We start from the raw sequence: 18,910 nt of genomic DNA, 5'->3' as shown, positions 1-18,910 counted from the left end.
GCAATGGAATGAAATGTATCACGGAAAACCTTTGTATTTCAAAAATCTTGAAAAATAAATGGTTTAAGTACAAAATTAAGCACTCAAATGCGTGTCCTGTAGCGCTAAATGGTGCATCTTGTTGTAAGATAATCTCTGTGGAAGTGTCGTAGTTATTTTGCTCCGATAGCTAAGTTCTGCAGAAGCCAATGTACTTACCTCATGATAAACAAAAGTGAAATGCTTTGGGTATAGATATCTTAGTTATTATGCTTATTGTTGTGATGATGAAAGTACTGCGCTGTAACGTATTGTTGTGCTACAGAAAAGGCTGTCTCCTTGTAGCTATACCACAACACTTACTACTAAAACATGTTTTACTTTCCAGAATAATTCAGAAAAACTGTGCAGATATAAAACAGAAACACCGCAAAAGCAACATTGTAAATTGTCACTCGTTAGTAGTGTCGTGATAAAATCGTGTATCTGTCACATAAACTAACTACTGTCTCATCTGGTATCTCACAGAAAGTACTTTAAATCCAGAATGTATTTTCAAGTAAACCAAAATGTTGCATTAGAATCTCATTAGCAGTGCCGGTATATGTTCCAAGTATGTGAGCCTTATAGTCATTACGTAATCGTGCAACTAACAAGCAAGAATGTACACACACAATAACACTGTGTCGTCTGTTCGCAATAACAATGCATTCGTAATTTCTGTTTAAATAAGTTCTCTTGGTTCTTGACTGGATATTTAACTTCAAACATTGTTGCATGTTAACAGTTTCTTAAAACTGACAAAGCATACCAGCAATGTAAAGTGAAAAGTTATATGGCGAAGACAAAGTTAAAAGGCAGATAATCTTTCAATAAACGGTTTTACATGTGAAATGTGGTGTAAAACTTTACTCTTCCTAGTACGCATAGTTTCAACTTCAACGCAATTATCATGTGGTATACGTCGGATTCTGTAAGGTCCATTGTAAACTAGAAAGAATTTGTGACTCAAGTGTTTCTTTTTATGTGATAATGAATGAGCTTTAATGAGAACTTTCTGAGCAATATATAATTTCTTTGCATTTGCTTTACCGTGTAGTTTTCTCCTTTTGTTTGCTGCAGATTTTATATTTTTAAGAGCCAAATCAATTATGTCTTTGTGTCGAAATTTACGTGTATTTGGGAAAGATACAAGCTCTCTGATTCTGTTCAGTGGTTCTTCATTCTTTAGTACAAGAGTAGGTGGTAAAGCAGTGGAATCATGAGGCATTTCATTCATTCAGCACATTTTGAAATAAGTGTAAATATCTGTCCCAATGCTGATGCTTTCTGTGACAATAAAGTCTGCAAAGCTTATTGATTTCTTTCATAATCCTTTCAGACGGGTTACAATGTGGTGAGTACAATGAAATAAAAACAGGTTTGATTTTATGATTCCGAAGCATGCGTGACCAAACAGCAGATCTGAATTGTGGTCCGTTATCTGAAATGACTTTAGCAACGTGGCCAACTTCACGTAAGAAATTTTTAACAAAGGCGTTGGATACAGACCGTCCAGTGGCTTTACGTAACGGAGTGAAAGAAACAAATTTTGAAGTAAGTTCAACAGCGAGTAGAACGTACGAAAATCCATTCGATGTTCTGACAAGGGGTCCCAAGAGATCAACAGCAGCAAATTCTTTTAATTTAGAAGGAATAATAGGAAACAACGGAGCACGATGTGAGATAGTAGATGGTTTCGCCTTTTGACAAAGTTTACAAATAGACAAGACTCTTCGAATTCGCTTTTCCATATTGTTAAAATAACAAGTCGTTCGAAGAATATGATAACATTTTCGTGGGCCAAAATGTGCGTAGCTGAAATGAATGTACCAAATGAGCTTATTAACAAAATCATCTGGAATGCAAAGTACCCATAGCTTGTCATCAACAGTGCAGCGTTTGAAGAGTATGTTGTTTCTAACCAGATAATAATGCCGAATCTGAGTGTGCGGCTTTTCATGCCATTTACTTTTGATGTCTTTCCAAATCGGATCTTTATCTTGTTCATGAGCAATGTCCTTTAAAGATGTGGTGATGAAGTTTTCAAAGGCGACTTACTGAATGTAAAGAATACTGAAATTTTTCTCGAGGTTGCCTTCTGTGGTACTTTTCTCAAGCCCAGCCGGTGCGCGTGACAGTGCGTCCGCAACAATGTTCTCCTTGCCGGGAATGTAGACTATTGTGAAGTGGAATTCTTGCAGAAACAATGCCCAACGTTTTAACCTGTCATGATTTAATTTTGAAGACATAAGAAATTGTAATGCACGATGATCACTGTATACTGTTACGTGCTTACCAGAAAGAAAGAAACGGAATTTGTTAAATGCCCAAACGATAGCTAAAGCTTCTAATTCAGTAACAGAACAATTTTTTTCAGATTTTGTTAGCTCTCGGCTAGCAAAAGCAATGGTTTTCTGAATGGTAGTGTCATTTTCTATGGCTTCTTGAAATAAATGGGCACCAAGACCGACTTTAGAAGAATCCGTGCTAAGGCAGAAATCTTGTGACAGATCTGGATGAGCTAGTATTGGCTCGTTAAGTAGCGAGTCTTTCAAAGAATTGAATTCCAACTTAGCTCGTTCGTCCCAATTCCAAATAATATTTTTTCCAGTGAGAGAACAAAGTTTTGGTGTAACTAGAATTTTCATATTCAGAAAACGACGGTAAAAATTTACGAGACCTAGAAAACTGCGGACTTGTCTTTTTGTGGATGGAACTGGAATGGCTCTGATTGCTTCTAACTTTTCAGGATCCGGCTGAATGCCTTCAGAAGAAATGATATGTCCCAAAAACCTCACCTTTGACCTACCGAATTCAGACTTTTCCAAGTTAACTCTAATTCCGGATTATGCAAAAATACGTAACAAACGGTTGAGGATGCGATTATGTTGTTCCCATGAAGCTTCTGCTATCAGAATATCGTCCACATATAAGGTGATGTGACGTTTTAAGAACTCAGGTAATATGGAATTTAGCCCGCGAATGAATGTTGCTGAAGAAATGTTCAAACCAAAAGGAAGTTTCCGAAACTGATAACAAACGCCGAAACAAAGGAAAGCTGTGTATTTTCTACATTCTGGATGAAGTTAGATCTGATAAAAGCTGGATCTGAGATCAATGGAAGACAATACTTTTACACCATTAAAATTTTGAAGAAGTTCTTCCATCGTCTGCGGCCTGTCTGTTTCAGGAATAATGATAGTATTGATTTGTCTCGAATCTAAGACAAGCCTGATCGATCCATTTTTCTTCTCAACAACATGTAACGGATTGTTGTATGAGCTTACTGCAGGCTCAATAATGCCCTCGTCAAGCATAGATTGTATTTATGTTCTAACACGGTCCCTATAATGTGCTGGAATTACGTATGGTCTAACACAAAATTTAGTATGCTCACGAACACGAAATTGGTATTGAAATCCCTTGATTGTTCCTGTTTTGTGAGTAAAAACTGTGGAATGTGCTTGTAAAATCTCAAAAAGGTCCTGCCTATCATTGTCATTACAATTCTCAATTGTTTGAATTTTATTCTGAATTAACTCATTAGTTTCAAATATGCCATCGATATCATCCCTGTCAGTACTTGCAGAGTGATAGTTAGTGTCTAGTTCCGTAGAAAATTCCGAACTGTTGTCTAACAGAAGGTAAAGCCGATTAATTATCATGGTTTGAGAGCCAGTCTTCAAATTTCAAAGCTATTGACTTACCTTCTTTCTCTAAACTTATTTCAGCATCGTGAAAGTTTAAGATTGCTTTGTATTCATTCAAAAAGTCTACTCCCAATATAATTTCCGTCGACAATAATGGAACAATAAGAAAGTTCATAGAGAAGCAGTGGCTTTGACAAAACAATTCTAAGTTGGTTTGTTGGTGTACGTCTACACTTTTTCCAATGATTGCTCCTTGTAATTTAATCTTACGTAACGGAAGTGTGGGGCAATCGTTCGATTTGTTGGACTTGCTAAAAGCTGTTTCACTAATTACTGAAATGGGACTGCCAGAGTCAAGTACTGCCGTAAATTTTACGTCATTTACAGTAATGTGAATCACAGGATATGCAATGTTGTTATGTTTTACGTCGTGTTCCTGGAGTAAGATGTCCCTAATGTCTTCCATTTTTACGTAATTACTAGCTACGGCAGCTGCGTCGTCAGTTTCATAAGTACGTTTTGTGGCTGTCAGTGGTGTGAGTCATTGCCTATTGTCTCTTTGTTGGCACGCATCGTTATTGGGATTTGGAGACCTAACTTCTACAAATTCACCGTGACGAGAGGGCCCTGCCCTGTTTAAATCCCGCCAGTTCTGATGCAGTTCAGGTCTGTCGTTACGATCATATCGTCTGTCGTCATGTCGGTAAATTCCATAGTTTCTTTCTTGTCGGTCACGTGGTGGAGAATTTCTCCCTGAGTCGTAACTGCGCGCTGGACCGTTGCGTCTAAAGTTATTCTGTCTCCCTTGATAATAATTATTTTGGTTCCAATATTGTCTGTTTCTCTGATTGTCTCTGTGACAGTCATTACCGCGGAGAGGTGATCTTTCCCTGTAATTATTACTACTCTGCCAACGGTTGTCATACGGATGGTGTCTGTTTCGGTCACGATTTACATTGAAAGAATAGCCTTGTCGTATATTATTTCTGTCATCGCGGAATTGTGACGGATGTGATCTGTAATTGTTGTGCTCCTCTTTTCGCGTTCTGCGATTGTCAGTGTCAATTTCCAGTTCTTGTAACAGTCCCTGAAAAGCTTCAATGTCGTCTTTGCAACGTCCTGCTAAAATAATATGTCGTAAATATTCAGGCAGTTTGATTAAGCAAATGCGGATGAGTTCTGAGGGGCTTTATGGGTTTGACAGGTACTGATTCTTGTGCAACATGTCTTCAAAATATTTCACAAGACTGGAAAATTCAGATTGTTCGAAATGTTTCATCATTATGATGCTATGTTTTACTCGGTCTTGTGTAGTTTGAGACCAATATGCTGAGAGGAACGCATGGTAAAATTCTCATTCACTGTGACAATCGTGAATGACCGATCGCATTCTTACAGCTGGTTCATTCTCCAAGTAGCCACACATAAATTCTAACCTGTGCTCCAATGACCAGTTAGGAGGAAAACAATGAGTGAATTGATGGAGCCACGCTTGTGGATGAATGTCGTTGGCAGAATTCTTAAACGTTTTGAATTTACATGTAGTAATGAACAGCTTATAGTCAAAATTATCGTGTCAGCGAGTAGCATGTCGGTCATTGTTACGTCGTGTCGGCGGTTCCATCTCAATTTCTTTCATAATTTCCGAAGTGCCCTGAGTTATTATTTTGTGGCTGTTCCGTATTTCTATGTCCCTCTTCCCGTATTGGAGCGCGAGTGTCCTCTGAAATATGTAATTCTTGTATTACCTGTGTCAGCTGATGTTGTACTTCCCGGATTTCTCTTTGGTGTTGCGTATTAATTTGATTCAGATTTTGTTCCAGTTTCCTAATTTGTTTGCACTCTTCTGTGTCATTAAAGACTACCAGTTTTGTGTCATTCAGATTATCATCTACCTTCGTAGATAAGTTAGTGACCTGATCCGAAAGTTCGGCTACTTTCTCCGATAGTGAACACATTTCCTCAGTGTGTTTTTCTGAACCAAGTTTCAGAGAGTCCATTTGTGTTGAAATCGAATCTATTGTGTCCTTTAAGTTTTCCTGAGTTTTTGTAAGTTGCGTAACCGAATCGGTAGATGCAACTGAGTCAATTTTAGCCCACAAGGTCTCATGATTTCCATGAACAATGGTTTGCAGTTCTTTTATGGCTGCTTCGTGATTCTGTAATGCATTTTCATGCCGCGAAAAAATAGGTTGAAAATGCTCACAAATTTGTGTTTTTACACCATTACAGACTTTTTGACATTTCGATTCAATGTTATGTAACTCAGTAGTTAAATCTTCACGTGTTTGTTCAAGTGTGGTGTCTAACTTCCGAAGATTTTGTTCCATTGTGTCTAACTTTTGAAGCTTTTGCTGTGTTTGTCTCTGATTTTGTTCCATTGTGTCTAACTTTTGAAGATTTTGTCCCATTTGTTTCTGATTTTGTTCAAGCGTCGTGTCTAACTTTTGTAGCCTTTGTCCCATTTGTTGCATTAACTGTAATAACAGTGCACTGGTGTCTGAAACATGGTCCTCAGTGCTATTCGGCAACGCATTTGAACCGGCAATATTCGCAGTTTGAATAGCAGAAAATGTGTCTTGACTTATTTGAGAAAAGGGCGAGGACGCAAAACCAGAATCTACAGTATTTGCAAGATTGTGTCCTGTCATTTCGGATTCCTGAGGCAAGCTGTTGCTGACCGATCGATCGATAATGCTTCCCTGTTCACTAATTGTTTCACTGTCTACACCATTGTTTGCAGCCCGCTCCATTTCCCTATGTACAATTACCAAATTACTACTTTGAACATTAGTTAATTCATTACACGGTGGCGCTGACACACTGCTTTCGTCTTCACTGTCATTTCTCAGTTTACTTTGAAGCCTAGTATTACGTTTTTCACACGCCATTATTGTCACAATATTTCACACGCCAACACAAAAAAACACAATTTTAAGAGCAAAAATAAGAGAACACATTAACATAGAACTGAAAATAATATCTAGTTAATTGCAAGCGCAGCTGCGAAATACTTGGTGCAAATCTACCTGCTTGCCACAACTGTTTTACTGTACAACAATGAAAGACTGCACCTACAAAGGAGATTCTCTCTACAATTACGCGCTAGCAATAAACAAAATCTACACTAATTACACAAACTACAAGAAAATATCAAAAGATTCCAGTGAGGTATCCTCGGCTAAGGGTCGACATATGAAACGTCCCCTTTGAAAATTTATACAAGACTGTGCTTAAACTGACACACAATATTTTTAGCGCAACGCAATCTGACTTTCAATAATCCCTACAAAAGAATGGCCCTGACTAACATTAACCTATACCTTTCACAAATCACTTACCTCACCAAAAATCTTCGTTACTCTTAACTACTGCAATACAACGAGCGCCACTACTGCCAGCTAAATAAAAGATTCAAACTACTGAAGGCACTAACTACTGATAGGGATAGTTAGCAAATGAAAGATTTTAATAGAGTACAAACAATGTATTTACCTTAATAATCATAATATATATGCCATCCAGTCTTACAAATTTCAAATCTCCGCCATTTCTCTCCCCACATCCACCACTGCTGTCGGCTCACCTCCAACTGCGCACCGCTACGCGCTGTTCACGTCCAGCTGCCCAACACTACAATGGCAGACAACAATGAAAACTAGCCACAGACTGCATACAGCACAGCCAGTGATTTTCATACAGAGCGCTACGTAACGTTGCCAATAAGAAAACATAAACAGCCTACTTACACATTGATTGCCTTTGTAGGCTTCTACCCCTACCTTTTTACACTACTGGCCATTAAAATTGCTACACCAAGAAGATGACGTGCTACAGACGCGAAATTTAACCGACAGGAAGAAGATGCTGTGATATGCAAATGATTAGCTTTTAATTGCATTCACATATGGTTGGCGATGGTGGCGACACCTACAACGTGCTGACATGAGGAAAGTTTCCAACCGATTTCTCATACACAAACAGCAGTTGACCGGCGTTGCCTGGTGACACGTTGTGATGCCTAAGGAGGAGAAATGCGTTCCATCACGTTTCCGACTTTGATAAAGGTCGGATTGTAGCCTATCGCTATTGCGGTTTATCGTATCGCGACACTGCTGCTCGCGTTGGTCGAGATCCAATGACTGTTAGCAGAATATGGAATCGGTGGGTTCAGGAGGGTAATACGGAACGCCGTGCTGGATCCCAACGGCCTCGTATCACTAGCAATCGAGATGACAGGCATCTTATCCGATCTCGATCCCTGAGTCAACAGATGGGGACGTTTGCAAGACAACAACCAGCTGCACGAACAGTTCGACGACGTTTGCAGCAGCATGGACTATCAGCTCGGAGACCATGGCTGCGGTTACCCTTGATGCTGCATCGCAAACAGGAGCGCCTGCGATGGTGTACTCAACGACGAACCTGGGCGGACGAATGGCAAAACGTCATTTTCTCGGATGAATTTAGGTTCTGTTTACAGCATCATGATGTTCGCATCCGTCTTTGGCGACATCGCGGTGAACGCACATTGGAAGAGTGTATTCGTCATCGCCATACTGGCGTATCACCCGGCGTGATGGTATGGGGTGCCATTGGTTACACGTCTCGGTCACCTCTTGTTCGAATTAACGGCACTTTCAATAGTGGACGTTACATTTCAGATGTGTTACGACCTGTGGCTCTACCCTTCATTCGATCCCTGTGAAACCGTACATTTTGGTAGGTTAATGCACGACCGCATGTTGCAGGTCCTGTATGGGCCTTTATGGTTACAGAAATTTTCGACTGCTACCCTGGCCAGCACATTCTCCAAATATCTCACCAATTGAAAACGTCTGGGCAATGGTGGCCGAGCAACTGCCTCGTTACAATACGCCAGTCACTACTCTTGATGAACTGTGGTATCGTGTTGAAGCTGCATGGGCAGCTGTACCTGTACACGCCACCAAAGCTCTATTCGACTTGAAACGTCCCCTTTGAACAATTATACACGACTGTGCTGATAAACCTCTTACACTATTTGCTTTTCAAACAGCTGAGCAAAACTGAACGTACTCAAACATTCACTAAAGTGACACACAATATTTTTAGCGCAACGCAATCTGACTTTCAAAAATCCCTGCAAAAGAATGGCCCTGACTAACATTAACCTATACCTTTCACAAATCACTTACCTCACAAAAATCTTCATTACTCGAACTACTGCAATACAGCGAGCGCCACTACTGCCAGCTAAATAAAAGATTCAAACTACGGAAGGCACTAACTACTGATAGGGATAGTTAGCAAATGAAAGATTTTAATAGAGAACAAACAATGTATCTACCTTAATATCATCAAAAGTCATAATATATGTAATTTCAAAACTCCGCCATTTCCTTCCACACATCCACCACTGCTGGCGGCTCACCTCTAACTGCGCAACGCTACGCGCTGTTCACTTCCAGCTGCCCAACACTACAATGGCTGACAACAATGCAAACTGGCCATAGACTGCACACAGCACAGCCAGTGATTTTCATACAGAGCGCTACGTAACGTTGCCAGTAAGAAAACATAAACAGCCTACTTACAGACTCAATGCCCAGACGTATCAAGGCCGTTATTACGGCCAGAGGTGTCTGTTCTGGATACTGATTTCTCTGGATCTGTGCACCCAAATTGCGTGAAAATGTAATCACAAGTAAGTTCTAGTATAATATATTTGTCCAATGAATACCCGTTTGTCATCTGCATTTCTTCTTGGTGTAGCAGTTTTAATGGCGAGTAGTGTAGATTTAAGTGGATAAAAACCATAGCAAATTTAACTAAAATGATCGGAAAGTACAGTGTGCAACAGAACTGAAGGACCGTTTTTGCGGAACGCTGTAATTTCCACACACTGCGATGCAAGTTTGACTCTTGCCTCGAAGGCGCGTACATCCTTCCTGTGTAATGACGCAAGAACGAGGCGCCATGAGACGCCACTCTCGTGAAAACAAGGCCGCAGTTTAGAGGTTCATGTGACTCGTCATGGGGGTTAATGATGTCACATTGTCACCAATTTCCACCACAATTCTGCCAACGCAGTCGTGGACGTGTCACACGACGAGAACGTCGTCAGAGCCCCTCTCACAAACATTTCACCTCTTCTTTGGTCGCCTCTGCGATGGATGTTAGAACTGCGACGCACTGTGTTGAAATATCGCAGTTTTCTTGTGAGTGGCCGATTCCATATCTACCGCCGCTCAGAACCCTGGCGATATGTGTCACGGATCTACACTACTGGCCATTAAAATTGCTACACCAACAACACATGCAGATGATAAACGGGTTTTCATTGGACAAATATATTATACTAGAACTGACATGTGATTACATTTTCACGCAATTTGGGTGCATAGATCCTGAAAAATCAGTACCTAGAACAACCACCTCTGACCTTAATAACGGCCTTGATACGCCTGGGCATTGAGTCAAACGGAGCTTGGATGGCGTGTGCACGTACAGCTGCCCATGCAGCTTCAACACGATACCACAGTTCATCGAGAGTAGTGACTGACGTATTGTGACGAGCTAGTTGCTCAGCCACCATTGACCAGACGTTTTCAATTAGAGAGAGATCTGGAGAATGTGCAGGGCAGGGCAGCAGTCGAATAATTTCTGTATGCAGAAAGGCCCGTATAGGACCTGCAACATGCGGTTGTCAATTATCCTGCTGAAATGTAAGGTTTCGCAGGGATCGAATGAAGGGTAGAGCCACTGGTCGTAACACATCTGAAATGTAACATCCACTGTTCAAAGTGCCGTCAGTGCGAACAAGAGGTGACCGAGACGTGTAACCAATGGCACCCCACACCATCACGCCGGGTGATACGCCAGTATGGCGATGACGAATACACGCTTCCAATGTGCGTTCACCGCGATGTCACCAGACACGGATGCGACCATTATTATGCTGTAAACAGAACCTGGATTCATTCGAAGAAATGACATTTTGCCATTCGTGCACCCAGGTTGGTCGTTGAGTACACCATCGCAGGGGCTCCTGTCTGTGATGCTGCGTCAAGGGTAACCGCAGCCATGCTCTCCGAGGTGATAGTCCATGCTGCTGCAAACGTCGTCGAACTGTTCGTGCAGATGGTTGTTGTCTTAGAAACGTCACCATCTGTTGACTGAGGGATCGAGACGTGGCTGCACGATTTGTTTTTGCTATGCGGATAAGATGCCTGTCATCTCGACTGCTAGTGATACGAGGCCGTTGGGATCCAGCACGGCGTTCCTTATTACCCTCCTGAACCCACCGATTCCATATTCTGCTAACAGTCATTGAATCTCGACCAAAGCGAGCCGCAATGTCGCGATACGATAAACCGGATAGTCTACAATCCGACCTTTATCAAAGTCGGAAACGTGATGGTACGCATTTCTCCTCGTTAGACGAGGCATCACAACGTTTCACCAGGCAACGCCCGTCAACTGCTGTTTGTGTACGAGAAATCGGTTGGAAACTTTCCTCACGTCAGAACGTTGTAGGTGTCGCCAGCGGGGCCAACCTTGTGTGAGTGCTCTGAAAAGCTAATCATTTGCATATCACAGCATCTTCTTCCTGTCGGTTAAATTTCGCGTCTGCAGCACGTCATCTTCGTGGTGTAGCAATTTTTGTGGCCAGTAGTGTAACATCCATTGTAGAGGCGTCAAAAGAAGGGGTGAAAAGTGGGTAAAACGGGCTGTGACGACCTTCGCATCTTGTGACACGTCCGCGGCGGCGTTGGGCAGAATTGTGGTGGAAATTGGAGCCAACGTGACATCGTTAACCCACCTTAATGTCGCGTGGACTTCGGAGCAGGACGTTTTCTTCACATGTGTCGACACCTCACCGACTAAAGCGTCCCAGGGCGCCGATACGGAGGAACGTTTGTGTATACTTTTGAGTGGAATGTCTAATTTAAACGTCGCAATAGGTGGGAGTTACGTGGTATCTAAAAAGTGGTCCTTTACGTCTGTCGCGCAGTGTTTTTACTTTGGTGTGAAGAACCTGCGCACGGGTAAACAAAGGAACGATAGCACCTGTTAGCGATTGTCTGCCAGTAACCCTATAACCTTGTTTCCATTTTCTTAATATAGTTTCTTTAATTTTCGTTGCAGTTTCGTAGATGGCAGAATGAAATTAAAACATCCAGTATCCAAAAAGAAGCAAAGAACATTGCTATAGTCACTGTTGACTCCGGTAGATGTGGTTACGCATACGCCCTCGACCATCTTCTTCGTTTTAAATCTTCGTATGTCTGTAGAGAAAGGAACTAGAAGGTGGTAGATAAGGACTCGCCACGTCGCTGCCGTGGTGCAATCTTATTCAATTTGTAAACTTCGAGTAATATTAGTAAAGGTCACAAGTAGTTACGGAACATTAATATCTATCAATTGAAAGAAAAACAGCCCTCGGTCACGATTTTTAACAAATTAACCTGGTTTCATCACTGCTAGGAGTGTCTTCCTCAGAATTTAAATCATACAATGGTCTATATTCTATAACATGGTCAGAGAATTATGGCTGAAAACGTATGATAGGGTGTAAGTATGGAATTATCGTAAAAGACTGGCAGTACTTATATGTCATTTATAAAACAATAAATATGCCAAAAGTGCATTAGTCACAAAGATATTTAAGATAAATAAAAACTGTGATAGCGAGCCACTAAGGGCTGTTCGTTACTTGCGTGGTGCAGGTGCAGTGTTGAATCCAGGTTAATTTGTTAAAAATAGTGACCGAGGGCTGTTTTTCTTTCAATTGTAACTATTCACGGTCTCTGAACGTGCATCCATGTACAAAATTAATGTCTATCATCCTTCCTCCTGTATGAGGCTATGACACCAAAATTTGCTTTAGAAATGGCGATTAAACATCTCAATTAAAATGCGACCTTGTATCTGCTTGGAGAACATATTGTGGCAAGTAGCAAAAATTAAATTTATTTACGCCACTGTATAACTGGAAGTTGCCTCCATATGATCACATGTAGAGAGACTCGAGGACTAGGGGAAAAAAGTGGAGAAATTGTCGACACACGAGGAGCATTTAACGGAGCAGCTCTCTATGAATCACAACACAAGAAATAAATCCTTGTGAAATACCACTGGCCCGACTGAAGAAATTGTATCGGCTGTGCCCATCTCTCCAACAAAGATGAGGCTTTTTTCGTGTCTGTTAGAAATTAAATGGGTAGACGTTTCGCGGACTGCGTTGCGGTGGTAATAGGGAACCAGCGATGTTGCGGAAACAACTACGCCCATCAGGTACCGCATGAAAACTTATTGTCTTGTATAACCAACTCCAGTTGGGCCTATTTATCTAGAGTGGAATGGTTGCTACTGAAAGCATTGTAAGAGGCTGAAAATGTCCTTGTTAGTAGCATCTATCAAAAGTAGACAACAGACATGAAAGACCAAAAGGGCAAGCGCAATAAGTAACCAAGTGCTGTGTTAAACTCTGAGTTAAACAGAGGCAAAACCACATTATTATTGAGAGTGTTGTCCGATATTTTGATCTCTACAGCTTCGTTTACAGCACCGTCCCCACAGCCGTCGGTCCGTTTGATAATGCAAGTCTCATCGAATGCAGTTCGGTGTCCGTTTTCCACTGCATTCTCCGGTACAGCTGATCTTTCGGGACAGCGTAAGGCGAAAACATCTTTCATATTCTACGCGGCGCTGTTCGGTAGCGCGAGCGTCTCCAGACACGTCCTCGGCCTGGAATCTCATTAAGTGGAGTAGAACTGTCTTCAGTGATGGGTTGTAACCTCCCCACACAAAATAATTTTTAAATATTGTTTGGTTAATGATTCTTATTTTTGTCTAACCTCTTAAAAAAACTTAATTAATAATAATAATAATATGATTCTATTTTTTATGTAACCTCTGAACAAAATTGGTTCCCATTTAATGTACCCACAAAATTCTTTTCTCATTTAATATAAGCTCGAAACAGAAAAATTCCTAAACCTCGTAATAAAAAATAAATTCAGTAACCTGGTAAAATTTGGACGACAGCAGTGCTGCGTCATGGCCCTGTAAGATCATCCTGAATAAAAAGCAAAAATTCTCACCTCCATAAAGTCGGCAACTATCTGCTCTTACAACAGCTCTTTTCCGGCACAGCTCTGTGCAATGCTGGCCTATACATCTGTTACTTATGAAAGGAAGCAAATGATTTTTCTTTTGCAACAATCGGAATGATCATGCATTAAAAAAATTATATTCTTTAAATTGAAATGAATGCTTGTTAGAAATTAGACAAAGATTATTATTAGGACATTTTCAAAAGATTTACATGTGAGTTTACATAATATTACTAGATATGCGTGAGGCTGCTTTTTTACCTTATACTATAATACTCAGGCTCCGGCATCGCTGCACCGCGACCGGCCCAGCCAACATGATACACCAGACAGGATTGACTGACAAGCGCAGACAGGCGACTGCTCGCTAGCAACAACTTACTGCTACTGCTACACAGTTCGTACTGCAGTCAACACTGCTCTTTGGTCTCAGATTCTCTTATAGCTTACATATCGCAGGCAGCACATACCTCTTACAGGGTTACAAATGGATCTGAGCCCTCATGAGCAGCGAAGGTGTGTCTGGAGGCGCCCCGCAGACTCGTGGTACAGCAACACGGCGGTATCCCGCCATACGGCCAAATAGCCAGAAGTGATGGTCGGAGGCACCATTTTCTTTCTTTCTTTTTTTTTTTTTTTGTGGCAGAACCGCTTTGTGTATCACACGCGGCATCCTTACAACACAGCGGTAAGTCAACTGTATTCTACAACCCGTTTAATTGCCCTTCATGGTATGCCATTCTGGGCTTACATTTCAGCAAGGTAGTGCCCGTCTACATACGGCGAGAGTTTCTGCTGTTTGTCTTCATGCTTGCAGTATCTCTCCCCAACTGAGACTGTTTAGGCTGTCATGGACAGAGACCTCCAACCATCTCGGGATTTTGATGACCCCTAATGCGACAATTGGAGAGAATTTGACACGATATCCCCCAAGAGGACATCCCACAACTCGCTCAATCAATGCGAAGCCGAATAACTGCTTGCAAAAGGGACAGAGGGGGCCCAACGTGGTATTGACTTGCTCATTCTGTGAAACTTTTTCTCTTGAATAAAACATTCAATTTTCTCAAATGGTGGTAATCTGCAATGAGATTTTCACTCTGCGCCGGAGTGTGGCTGATATGAAACTTCCTGGCAGATTAAAACTGTGTGCCGGACCGAGACTCGAACTCGGGACCTTTGCCTGTCGCGGGCAAGTGCTCTACCGACTGAGCTACTCCAGCACGACTCACGCCCCGTCCTCGCAGCTTTACTTCTGCCAGTATCTCGTCTCCTACCTTCCAAACTTAACAGAAGCTCTCCTGCGAACCTTGCAGAACTAGCACTCCTGGAAGAGAGAGCACTTGCCCACGAAAGGCAAAGGTCCCGAGTTCGAGCCTCGGTCAAGCACACAGTTACAATCTGCCAGGAAGTTTCTTGTAGTAATCTGTCCGTACATGCACATAACATTTACCCACTTTCATCGCATTCGGATAATTCCTCCGTGGTGCATCACTGTTTTTTACCTGACTGTTTTCTGAGGCGTCACGGAATCGTCGGTATATTAATGTGCGTGTGAGTGTGTGGGGAGGGGGGGGGGGGGAGAGGGGGAGGCAGGGAGGAGGTGGAGGGGGTAAAAATTGTAGAGGGACGCCAAGGCTTCACTGCATTAAGCAGGTAGAAATGCAGAGATTAGGAGGCTTGGAAACGACAGACTAACGTGCAGAGCTGTATGAAACCAGTCTTCTAACTGAAGAGCACAACAGCAACTTGCATTACGAACGCTGGTAAACCGAATGACTGGGATAGAGGCAGACACTTTTCGCTTTGTTATCCTAAACTACAGTAATACTCTCTTCACAAACAGTTCGTACACAAGATAATGAGGGGCTACGATTTATTGGCTCCGTTTTGCCATATCTTAATCCGTTTGATCATACTTTTACTGACCACTCGACCGCCACCCTCCACTCAACTGGCTTTTACAGCAGCTACTCATTACGTCTTCTGACCGTCTACCGATTGAGCATTTTGTTTGACCACCCCCCTTTTGTGGCAGAACTCTGTTTATGTAGCAGTTGGTCACACTGTTATGAAGAGTATTTCATGTTCTATGTGTAAACATGTGCACGCCGCGCTGAGGCGCTCAGTCTTGGCTTGGCAGCCGTCGAGAATGGAGCTCCCGTTGGATATTACAGCCACCAAGTACGAATTGCGCAGTTATTCGGTTTTTGAATGCAAAGCACACTGCGCCGATTGAAATCCATCGCCAATTGACGGAAGTGTATGGTGAGTCGTGCATGGATGTCAAAAATGTTCGTAAATAGTGCAGAGAATTTGCAGCTGGTCGGACCGAAATTCACGACGAACAAAGCAGCGGGAGACCGTCAATTTCTGAGGAGACAGTGTTGAAGGATGAGAAAAGCATGCGTGAAGATCAGCAGATCACCCTGGATGATATCTGCACGTTGGTTCCTGAGGTTTCCCGAAGCACCGGTCACAGTATTTTAACAGAAACATTGAACTACCGGAAGGTGAGCGCAAGATGGGTGCCACGCATGCTGACTGAGGACCATATGCGGCAACGAGTTGATCCTTCCCGTGCGTTTCTTCACCGCCTTGCAGCCGAACAGGACAACTTTCTGACTCAATTGTCACGGGTCAGGAAACCTGAGCATACCACTTTACACCTGAGACCAAGCAACAATCACGCCAGTGGCGGCATCCTTCTTCGCCAAAGCCGCGGAAATTCACACAAACACAGTCTGCCGGTAAAGTCATGACAACCGTTTTTTGGGATAGGGAAGGAGTATTGTTGGTCAACTTTATGCCCACTGGGACCACAATTAACGCTGACAGGTACTGTGAGACTCTAAAAAAAATCAAACGGCAATTCAGTACCGGAGAAGAGGAATGTTGAGCAAGGGCGTACACAGTCTCCAAGACAACGCTCGCCCACACATCGCTCGACAAACAGTTGCTCTTCTGCAACAGTTTCAGTGGAACATAATCATCCACCCATCCTATAGTCCTGACTTGGCGCGCAGTCACTATCACCTGTTCCCTGGGTTAAAAGAACATTTGGCCGGAAAGCGATTCAGCTCCGACGACGACGTGAAAGCAGAGCTTCATAACTTTCTGAACAGCATGGCGGCGAGCTGGTATGACGTGGGCAAACAAAAACTGCCACAGCGTCTACAAAAATGCAATGACAGAAATGGTGATTATGTCTAAAAGTAGCTAAATGGTCAAGCTGTAAACTGATGTAAACCATTGTAGAAATAAACAGGTCTGTGTAGTTAAAAAAAGAATAGGAGACATTACTTTTGGGATTATCCTCGTATTAATTTACGGAACTACACTCCTGGAAATTGAAATAAGAACACCGTGAATTCATTGTCCCAGGAAGGGGAAACTTTATTGACACATTCCTGGGGTCAGATACATCAAATGATCACACTGACAGAACCACAGGCACATAGACACAGGCAACAGAGCATGCACAATGTCGGCACTAGTACAGTGTATATCCACCTTTCGCAGCAATGCAGGCTGCTATTCTCCCATGGAGACGATCGTACAGATGCTGGATGTAGTCCTGTGGAACTCAGTTGGACCAGCGTTCGTGCTGGACGTGCAGACCGCGTGAGACGACGCTTCATCCAGTCCCAAACATGCTCAATGGGGGACAGATCCGGAGATCTTGCTGGCCAGGGTAGTTGACTTATACCTTCTAGAGCACGTTGGGTGGCACGGGATACATGCGGACGTGCATTGTCCTGTTGGAACAGCAAGTTCCCTTGCCGGTCTAGGAATGGTAGAATGATGGGTTCGATGACGGTTTGGATGTATCGTGCACTATTCAGTGTCCCCTCGACGATCACCAGTGGTGTACGGCCAGTGTAGGAGATCGCTCCCCACACCATGATGCCGGGTGTTGGCCCTGTGTGCCTCGGTCGTATGCAGTCCTGATTGTGGCGCTCACCTGCACGGCGCCAAACACGCATACAACCATCATTGGCACCAAGGCAGAAGCGACTCTCATCGCTGAAGACGACACGTCTCCATTCGTCCCTCCATTCACGCCTGTCGCGACACCACTGGAGGCGGGCTGCACGATGTTGGCGCGTGAGGGGAAGACGGTCTAACGGTGTGCGGGACCGTAGCCCAGCTTCATGGAGACGGTTGCGAATGGTCCTCGCCGATACCCCGGGAGCAACAGTGTCCCTAATTTGCTGGGAAGTGGCGGTGCGGTCCCCTACGGCACTGCGTAGGATCCTACGGTCTTGGCGTGCATCCGTGCGTCGCTGCGGTCCGGTCCCAGGTCGACGGGCACGTGCACCTTCCGCCGACCACTGGCGACAACATCGATGTACTGTGGAGACCTCACGCCCCACGTGTTGAGCAATTCGGCGGTACGTCCACCCGGCCTCCCGCATGCCCACTATACGCCCTCGCTCAAAGTCCGTCAACTGCACATACGGTTCACGTCCACGCTGTCGCGGCATGCTACCAGTGTTAAAGACTGCGATGGAGCTCCGTATGCCACGGCAAAATTGCTGACACTGACGGCGGCGGTGCACAAATGCTGCGCAGCTAGCGCCATTCGACGGCCAACACCGCGGTTCCTGGTGTGTCCGCTGTGCCGTGCGTGTGATCATTGCTTGTACAGCCCTCTCGCAGTGTCCGGAGCATGTATGGTGGGTCTGACACACCGGTGTCAATGTGTTCTTTTTTCCATTTCCAGGAGTGTAAATTCCTTATTTCCCCATCTACTTCCTTTTGCTTTGTGAGATATTTAAAATTACTTAACCGACGCTACGAGATGAGTTATTTGTGCAACTTCACATAAATAACCGTTACTGCATCACTTTGTGCAGGTAAGCAATGAAAACTACACGCTGTTGGACGTCTCTTCTGCTTATTCCCTCATGAGAGGGGTGAACGCGTCGCTGGTCGCTGACTCCTCGCCTATAGTGAGGGCGCAGATGTACCACGGAATCGGCGTCGAGTTCTGTCACCATGAATTGAATTTGCCTCAGGTGAAGGAATGGATAAGGTGAGTTCACGCCTATGTAATGCTACAACCGTCGCTCGAGCTTTAAAATTTCGGGAAAGTATCATCAGCAACATCTCACGGTACTGACAGTGAAGCAACGT

At 43.3% G+C, this 18,910-nt stretch overlaps 1 protein-coding gene across 1 annotated transcript in view; it reads left to right on the top strand.

Annotated features, from left to right (window-relative positions):
• LOC126094959 (UDP-glucosyltransferase 2-like) overlaps window positions 1-18,910 on the top strand; it is a 215,257-nt gene that overhangs the window by 75,901 nt on the left and 120,446 nt on the right. Inside the window, exon 3 of the mRNA XM_049909614.1 lies at window positions 18,631-18,809. Coding sequence (XP_049765571.1) covers window positions 18,631-18,809 — 179 coding nt within the window. The remainder of the gene's footprint in view (window positions 1-18,630; window positions 18,810-18,910) is intronic.

This window comes from Schistocerca cancellata, chromosome 8, assembly GCF_023864275.1.
Source record: "Schistocerca cancellata isolate TAMUIC-IGC-003103 chromosome 8, iqSchCanc2.1, whole genome shotgun sequence".
Classification (NCBI taxonomy): domain Eukaryota; kingdom Metazoa; phylum Arthropoda; class Insecta; order Orthoptera; family Acrididae; genus Schistocerca; species Schistocerca cancellata.
This window is presented reverse-complemented; position numbering and strand designations above follow the sequence as displayed.